Source organism: Podarcis gaigeae (genome assembly GCF_964106915.1).
Source record: "Podarcis gaigeae genome assembly, chromosome: 3".
Taxonomy (NCBI): Eukaryota; Metazoa; Chordata; class Lepidosauria; order Squamata; family Lacertidae; genus Podarcis; species Podarcis gaigeae.
The window spans coordinates 1149865-1159027 of NC_139680.1; the positions used below are offsets into that span (position 1 = coordinate 1149865).

At 46.4% G+C, this 9163-nt stretch overlaps 2 protein-coding genes and 1 pseudogene across 16 annotated transcripts in view; 1 reads left to right on the plus strand and 2 right to left on the minus strand.

Annotated features, from left to right (window-relative positions):
- Window positions 1-3174, minus strand: part of ITSN2 (intersectin 2) — a 92949-nt gene extending 89775 nt beyond the window's left edge. For 3 of the 14 annotated variants that reach the window (XM_083729745.1, XM_083729741.1, XM_083729737.1), the window contains exon 1: window positions 1933-2308. The gene's annotated coding sequence lies outside the window, so the exon portion shown is untranslated. Of the gene's footprint in view, window positions 1-1725; window positions 2885-2946 lie in introns of those variants that run through there. The other 11 variants (XM_083729743.1, XM_083729738.1, XM_083729736.1 and 8 more) reach the window with 6 other exon arrangements.
- Window positions 3169-8411, plus strand: MRPL19 (mitochondrial ribosomal protein L19). The gene is made up of 6 exons (XM_083730799.1): window positions 3169-3289; window positions 4610-4727; window positions 4820-4938; window positions 5568-5702; window positions 6513-6694; window positions 8094-8411. Exons 1-6 carry the CDS (start codon window positions 3196-3198, stop codon window positions 8319-8321), a joined length of 876 nt encoding a protein of 291 aa, XP_083586925.1. The 5' UTR covers window positions 3169-3195; the 3' UTR covers window positions 8322-8411.
- Window positions 4100-4488, minus strand: LOC310840683 (ATP synthase membrane subunit K, mitochondrial pseudogene; annotated as a pseudogene). The gene has a single exon. The product of its transcript is annotated as an ATP synthase membrane subunit K, mitochondrial pseudogene (transcript).
- Window positions 8412-9163: the final 752 nt, after the last annotated feature.

The following is a 9163-nucleotide window of genomic DNA, read 5'->3' on the forward strand; positions in this document are numbered from 1 at the left end:
AAAATGTGGAATCAAGGCAAAACTCATGCAACCATCATGCCGGAGACAAAAGAGTGTGGATTGCAGCTTCTGTTACATAGCTATTGTTGTTGCAGCATGCTCAGGTGTGCATGCCATGATTGGTGGGTGGTGCTGTAGCAACCAGGAATACTGTGGACCTTTGCTGATTGCTGATGGGTTAATTATAAGTTTCTACAGCGCCTATGCAGTTGGCTTTACTATCAGGTACAACTCTGATGTGGCAAGATCATAAGATCACCCTGACCATTTCCTTCACTTTATTATGTTTAAAGGTAAAGGTAAAGGTACCCCTACCCGTACGGGCCAGTCTTGACAGACTCTGGGGTTGTGCGCCCATCTCACTTAAGAGGCCAGGGGCCAGCGCTGTCCGGAGACACTTCCGGGTCACGTGGCCAGTGTGACATCGCTGCTCTGGCGAGCCAGAGCCGCACACGGAAACGCCGTTTACCTTCCCGCTGGTAAGCGGTCCCTATTTATCTACTTGCACCCGGAGGTGCTTTCGAACTGCTAGGTTGGCAGGCGCTGGGACCGAGCAGCGGGAGCGCACCCCGCCGCAGGGATTCGAACCGCCGACCTTTCGATCGGCAAGTCCTAGGCGCTGAGGCTTTAACCCACAGCGCCACCTGCGTCCCTTCTTATTATGTTTAAATATGACCTTTTATTGATCTTTATATCTGTTCTCATCAAAGAATAGCATCTTATACAAAGAATACGGTTAAGTACGATTACACAAAATGCAAAAGCCAAAATAGTATTGTATGATTAGTACAAATCGTGTTTCAGCTGTAAAATCTGGAAGATTTGCAAAATGCTAATTCTCATTATGCCTGTTAAGGTTGTTCTATTCATGGAGGGGGGGTTAGAGTGATTTACTATTCATTTTTGAGGGAAACAGACACATTCCCCCTTTGTTGGGAAAGCTATGACATGCAAGTCATAAGGAACTTTGAATATTAGTACTGTAATGTTGTCTTTCATGTTTCAAAAATAAAGTTTCCAGACCTTTTGGTTGCAGGTGACACTGAAATAACCAATCACTGACACCGAAATGACAGCAGAGGAGGGGGGAGAACCTTTTTGCCCCATCTTTACTGTATTTCTGCATCCTTACAATTTTAAAATGTTATTGCCAGTGTTCTTTTTCTAGAAAAAGAAGTGCTGGAACTCACAACAAATCCATAGTTTTCTTATAATGACAATGGTGGCCACCTGAGAGGTGCTGGAACTGAGTTCTGGCAAGTTCAGGATGGAAAAAAGCCCTGGATTGCATTCTGAACACTGACAAGACAGGCTCTGTACACCACAAACCATTATATCCAATTGTAAACTCAGAACCACAACTTCTTCCCCATATTGTTCATAATCACCTGTAGAAAAGGTGTGAGCTCTACATCAAAAAACATCCCCATGATTGCAAAAATACAAATTTAACTCTTAAAGATATTCCCTAATATGCACCACGCCTTCAGCTACTGCTGATCATCATGATCAATAGGATACAGTCATTCTACTCCTGGCAAATCTCATTTTCTGTTACTACCACCGTGGTGGTTTCCATTTTTTTAAAAATAAAATATAATTCTGATGATCTGGTTTGGCAAGGACTTCCAATACTTATGCATGCCTCCCTTTATGTTCGACGATACTTTCCAGTCTATACATTTTTAAAATGAGGCTTAATCTCAATAAATAAAAGAAACTTACTGCTTCATTGAAAATATAAATGCCTATGTTTCCTTGCCTTGTTCCCTCGTCTCATTGCCACCCGAGGAAAGATGCCGGAATGAACAGGGCCGCGGTTCCACACATGTGGGAAGCGGGCGGCCAGAATATGCTCTTCCCACCGTCGTTCCCCGTCCTTTATCTCACAGGGACCTCCGACCCATTTTAACCGCATTTAAACTGAGGTACCTTTTGTGCCGCGCCGCTCTCGAACACGACAGAAAAGGGCATCTCAATGCGAAGCGCGAGAAAGGCCTTCGGGGCCAGGCCGATGCTTCCAGCTGCCCCAAGCGCCCGGGGGCCGGAGAGCGGCGGCCCAAGCGAAGGCACCGGCGGCCAAGGGCCAAGGGCGGCCGCGCAAGACGGGGAGGCGCTCGGCCCTCGGAGGGGCCCTTGGCCGGCGCCCCGCTGCAGCCAGCGAGAGGCAGAGGCCTGGGCGGCGGGCGCCTACCTGTTGCTCGCTCGGTGGCTCCTCTTCCTCCTTCGCCTGCTCCGAGCGAGAGCGCGGCCTCCTGCCTCCCCTTCCTGGCCCGGTCGCTCCTCCTCTGGCTGCGGTGAGGGCTGCGTCAAAACTCCGAAGATGGCGGGAAGGCGGCCCAGGGAGGGAGGGAGGGAGCGGAGCCTGGCCAGGGCCGGCCGGGGGCGGCGGAGCCCGCTTCGGAAGGCTCCCCTCAAGCACCTGCCGCCAAGGCCGAGCTCTCCCGGCTTGCGCCCTGGCAAGCCTCCTTGGCCCGAGACGGCGGCGCCGAGAACCTCCCCCGCCTCGCCTCGCAGCCTCAGACCTGCCTGCTCCCCCGGGGGCGCGTGCGCGCAGGGCGAGAGAATGGGCCCATTTCCTGGAACCGGATAGTCGGGTCCTTAGTCGCTCTCTGATCAGGGGGCGACAGGCGAGGCTGCCGGATCTGCCCTCTGGGCGGAGCGGGGGTCTGCCGGGGGGGGGGGGAGCGGGCTGATCCCGCTGGGTCGGACGGGGCCGCCTTGGGTGGGGCGCCCCGCTAAGCAAGGCCGGCTCCCGCGGGGCCTCGGGCGAGAGAGCGCGAGGCGGGGGCGAAAAGGCCCCCCCTCCGCCGCCCGGTTTCGTTTGTTCGGAGGTGGCGCGTTTTTGTGTTTCCTATCGCAACCCGCCTTGTGCTTCTCGGGCGAGGGCGGTACAGAAGTGTAACAAATCAAGGAAGCGCCATAAAAACAGCAGAGAAAAGGGACCTGGGTTGCTGCCCTCTGTTCCAAGCGTGTTTTGCTGGGCTCCCAGTCGCGATGCTCCGTCCCGCCCGAGGGAAAAGCGCTACAGCCGAACTCGGCAACGAGACGAAGGCGGCAGAGGCGCGTCTCTTCGCGAACGAATAGCTCTGTGTTCACTCTCGGCGCCGAGCAAGTCCGGCCAGGCGCAGCGCGCGGGGCTCGCGTTTGGATCAAGATTGTCCCCGCTGGGGCCGCCGTTGCCGCGCGCAGCGCATGCGCCGCTCCTGCTGCTGGCGAAAGCGCTTGCCCGCAGCTCTCATGGCAGCCGCTCGCGGGAGGCTCCCGCCTCTGCTCGGCCTGCGATGCAGTAAGTGGGGGGGGGGAGGATAAAAGGGGGTTCTGCTCACAAAACCCGAAGGGGCCAGGAAATTCTCGAGGGTCGCTTCAAAGAAGTTGCTGAAGGAGCCGCTGCCGACGCCTCGGCCGGGGGCTCGGGGGGCGACAGCGGCGCTTTAAGCACCTCGGCCGCCGCCGCCGCCGCCGGTCATTCTGGGAACTGTCCTTGGCTAAGGATGCTGAGAGTTTCCGCCTTGGAAACTGGGAATTGTTGTGACTCTGCGAGGAAAACGGGGGCCTCTTAACAGCTCCCACCTCCCCTTAACTACAGCTGCCAGAATTCTGGAGGGGGGCGTATCATGGTGGCTTAAGCATAGGGTGTGAATGTGACCCTCGTCTATATGCAATCCCAGGCAAACTTAAGCACATCTCAAATTGATCTTTTCTTTTTCTTTTTTTTGTAATGAAAGCTACAATTTGCTTTTGGAAGAGAATTCTATCCGAGAGATTGAAAGGGCTCCCTAATTGAGTTGTGCACACTAGAACTCTGCATGTTGTTTATACAGTCATACCTCGGGTTAAAGACGCTTCAGGTTGAGTGTTTTCAGGTTGTGCCCCGTGGCAACCCGGAAGTAACGGAATGGGTTACTTCTGGGTTTCGCCGCATGCACAGACACTCAAAATGACGTCATGCACATGCATAGAAGCGGTGAATCGCGACACGCGCAGACACGGGTTGCGTTCTGCTCAGGTTGCGAACGGGGCTCTGGAATGGATCCCGTTCGCATCCAGAGGTACCACTGTATGTAGAACAGAGTGGCAGTGTGTACAGATGACAAACTTCATCATTGTTCATGATATATTGAAGTGTACATCAACTTCTACTAGCTATATTGCGTGCATGGTCCAGTGTCAACATGTCAACCCATCTTATTTCTGTGTCACGGCTGGAGTTTTCTTCTTAGGCCTCAGTTTAAAATACAGGATGATACTTGCAAGCATTGCATATGTAGCTATAACATAATTTATTCTGCCTGTTATGGTGTAGGTACTGAAGTATTTCCGAAACCTTGTGAATTGGTGTTGTGACCCAGCATTGTGCCCTTCCATCGCTACTAGTCCAAATGTTTCTCAAATGCGATTAAACACAGATATCTCCTCAACAGGTGGATTGATTTTACACTGCAAATCTGCTTTCTCCTCCCACCATTCAATCAAATTGATCTTTTCTTTTTAAAAAATTGTAGCACAAAAGATGTAGCACACGACTGTTTTGCTGTAATGCAAAAAGGATCATGGAAGCTGAATGATTTATTTCCAGCCACGTTGTAACCAAATTTGTCTGTTAAAGGGAATCTTTCTTTCTCGGTTGGACACCTCAAGTCTAAAGATGGAGAACCAGCAAAATTTAAGCCACCTCCCAAGCCAGTCATTGTTGATGAATCAAAAACCCAAACAACAGAGACACGGTAACAAATTTTTAATTTTATGTTCAGCTGTGTCTCATTTGTTATTTATTATAATAGCAAGTTACCATTTGCATTATTTATGTTTCTGACAGATTCTTGAGTCCTGAATTCATCCCTCCTCGGCAGAGAACAAATCCTTTCAAGTTCTACCTTGAAAGAAGCGACATGATACAGAGGAGAAAAGTAATGAATATTCCGGAGTTCTATGTTGGTCAGTTATGTCTAAAGTGGAACTTTCATAATATTGTGTTGGATATATTACCAAAAATAATGAATTAATACCAATGCCATTTTATCTTCAATTTAAAAGACATTCCCAAATATTTTAACAAAACAAGTGTTGTGTCTTGCGGAATTCTGTACTTGGCCATTGAGACTATCAGTCAGTTTGAATTTTCCGGAAGGGGATAATTAATGGTCCCTTAATTACATTACATACATCTCCCCTGGCATGGTGCATAGTATTTGTCCCTGTTGTTTTCCGGAGCACATTTTAGTGGGGAAAAGATGAAAAGGAAAGCTATAGGAGAGCTTTAGAAATTAGAAAACTTTGCCTCACTCATCATTCCACATCACTGTAGAGCTGTATGATTGTGTGTACTATTGAAACAATAATTTGAATGCTATTACAAAGCAACCAGTCCATTATGCCAAAAACAGTCAACATGCAAAAGAAGTTATATGGAACTAATCTTTATTGCCTAATATCAAATCATGTACCAAGGTAAATAATAATAAATGCCATGCTCGTTAATGAACTAAAAACTAAGTTTGGTTTTTATTATCCTTTCTGCCTCTGTTGGTGAGTGTCTAGGCTTTAAATGGTTTCTTTTCTTGCAGGAAGTATACTTTCTGTTTCTGCCGCAGATCCCCATGCTAGTGGGAAAAGCAGCACTTTTGTAGGACTTTGTATTCAGCGATCAGGAAAAGGACTTGGTGCAACCTTCATACTTCGCAATATAATAGAAGGACAAGGTGGGTGCATACTTTAATGTTCATTGTTTTCCAGCTGAGGGAAGTGCTGGAAACCCAGCAATGGCTTTGGGGCTTTTAAGCAACATTATGTGGATATGATGAAAATATATTCCATATAGGGTAACTGTTGGATGTCCTTAAGCCAGGTTCAAACAATTAAAATAATGTTACCAAGAACTACTTAAGTTGGCATGAGGTTGCATGCAGGAAAACACTGGATTGGGATGTCTAGATTTTTTAGTTTAAAAATCTGCATTGTATTGCAGATCCATTCTATTACCTGAAGTGTTAGGAACACTTTTTATTCTTGACAATCTAGTTAACTCTCCATTCTAAAGGTAAAGGGATCCCTGACCATTAGGTCCAGTCGTGACCGACTCTGGGGTTGCGGTGCTCATCTCACTTTATTGGCCGAGGGAGCCGATGTACAGCTTCCAGGTCATGTGGCCAGTATGACTAAGCCGCTTCTGGTGAACCAGAGTAGCGCACGGAAACGCCGTTTACCTTCCCACCTATTTATCTACTTGCACTTGACGTGCTTTTGAACTGCTAGGTTGGCAGGAGCAGGGACCGAACAACGGGAGCTCATCCCATCACGGGGATTCGAACCGCTGACCTTCTGATTGGCAAGTCCTAGGCTCTGTGGTTTAACCCACAGCGCCACCCACATCCCTCCATTCTACCAGCCCCCAAATGTTGTATAACTCCAAATATTGTTTATTCTTCTACCAATAAAAATTGGTTCATAACAAAGAGAGTACTGTCACGTATTTTTATAATGTCATTTTCTGTATCAATTTTACATTTAAGGTATTGAAATTTGCTATGAACTATACAATCCTCTAATCCAAGAGATCAAGGTTCTGAAACTGGAGAAAAGATTGGATGATAACCTGATGTATTTACGAGATGCCCTTCCAGAGTACAGCACTGTTGATGTTAACATGAAGGCTGTCCCACTTTCAGCTGTGGAAGAAGTTCCTGTCAACAAGGTAGCAGCAAGGAATAACTGGTGTTTGTGACTGGCAACTAGTTATTCTGAAACATCATTTTGTAATATGAAGTTGTCACATTGTACTATTCATTTGTTTTGGTGTTGTGATAGTGGTAGAGGCCCCCATGGGAATGCCTTTTTGCCCTTTCGTCATTACATTACACTTGAGATGGCTTAGCTCCTTTAGAGCTCAAACCTAGCAGAAAAGAAGTGTTTTCTTCTTGCTAGCAAGCAATGGCACATTAGAGCTCCAATGAACTCCTGAGCAGTCTGAAATGGTTACCTTTAGGTGTTGATTGGAGTTCTAACACAGCAGAATACTTGAAGTATAGGGTTCTTAACTCCTTGCCATCAAGCTTGGATATTGCAGTTGAGCTCTATGGTTAATTGCTATCAGTAGGCAGTTCTATTATATATATATTTAGTTGCTGTCTTTGCTACTATCCTTAATTAGTTTCTGTCCTCTACATCAGTGTTTCCCAACCTTGTGCCTCCAGATGTTTTTGGCCTACAACTCCCATCATCCCTAGCTAGCAAGACCAGTGGTCAGGGATGATGGGAGTTGTAGGCCAAAAACATCTGGAGGCACAAGGTTGGGAAACACTGCTCTACATCTCCATTCTGTTATAGCCGTTATTGAAGGCAACCATGAAAAACACCTGCAGGTATTCAAGTAGGCCATAGCAAAATAAAGAAGATGTTACTTTACGTACACTGGCATGGCTAGGGCAAAGATGGGAATTGTACATAAAACGTAGTTCCCCAAAAATATTGCTAAGTGCTAAAATGTCATAAGAATTTGAGCATAACTGGCACCAAACTGAGAAAGAAACCCAATGGGCAGTCCAGGGGATCATTGGAAGTATCCGTGCATACAGCATTGCTATGCCAAGCAGGTATAAATGGGATGTCATTAAAGGTCCATAGAGTAAAAAAGGTAAAGGACCCCTGGACAGTTAATTCCAGTTAAAGGCAACTATGGGGTTGCAGCGCTCATCTCGCTTTAGGCTGATGGAGCCAGCATTTGTCTGCAGACAGCTTTCCCGGTCATCTGGCCAGCATGACTAAACCGCTTCTGGTGTAATGGAACACCGTGATGGAAACCAGAGTGCATTGAAATGCCATTTACTGTCCCATCGCAGTGGTACCTATTTATCTATTTGCACTGGCATGCTTTCAAACTGCTAGGTTGGCAGGAACTGGGCAGAGCAACGGGGGCTCACCCCGTCACAGGGATTTGAACCACCAACCTTCCGATCAGCAAGCCCAAGAGGCTTGGTGGTTTAAACCACAGCGCCACCCTCATCCCTGGTCCATTGAGTACATATAACTGAAAGAAAAATACTCACTGAATATCAAATATATGATCTGACATACATTTCTTTCAATTATGCTAGATGAAAGTCCGAATGAAACCGAAACCATGGTCAAAACGCTGGGAACATCCAAAGTTCAATATCCAGGGCATTAATTTTGACTTGTATCTTAATGAAAGACACAAAGCGAAAGTAGAAAAATGGCAAATGCCTTGGAATGAATTTGATATGCTGAAAAAGTATGATACATTAGAAATTGAGAAGAAAATCTGGGAAGAAGTGAATGAAGAGCTGAAAAAAACGGTATAGAAATTGTGGAAAACTACATGTAAAGACTACCACCATTAATTTTAGCATTTTTTATGTTGAATAATAAACACCTGTATGAACATTTTCAAACTGTTAGTTTTTTGCAGTGTCAGCTGTATATTCAAAGCACGAACTATTGCTATTTGCTTTATATTCTTCAATAAATTCATTTTGTGTTTAATAAGATGATCAAGAAAATACTTGTAGGGCATGCAGAATACTTTTTTATCTATGATCATAGGAAACTGGAATTGAGTTAGATGTAGAACTCCCAATTTACGAACAGTGAATGTGTCTACTAACTTCTATGAGGTTTACATGGAACTATGAAAAAGCCAATAGCATGTCAACACAGTTGTTGTTTAGTCGTGTCCGACTCTTCGTGACCCCATGGACCAGAGCACGCCAGGCACTCCTGTCTTCTACTGCCTCCTGCAGTTTGGTCAAACTCAAGTTGGTAGCTTCGAGAACACTATCCAACCATCTCGTCCTCTGTCTTCCCCTTCTCCTTGTGCCCTCCATCTTTCCCAACATCAGGGTCTTTTCCAGGGAGTCTTCTCTTCTCATGAGGTGGCCAAAGTATTGGAGCCTCAGCTTCAGGATCTGTCCTTCCAGTGAGTACTCAGGGCTGATTTCCTTAAGAATGGATAGGATTGATCTTCTTTCAGTCCATGGGACTCTCAAGAGTCTCCTCAGAGCCACTGCCATACAAAACAGAGGTTCTGTGCTCATATAAGAGAAGATGTTTTTAATACATTGCATATATTAGAACACAACTTCCCATGGGGGCACAGCTATTGTCAGAAACCACACTGCGGAATCTCATGTCATTCGCATGTGCA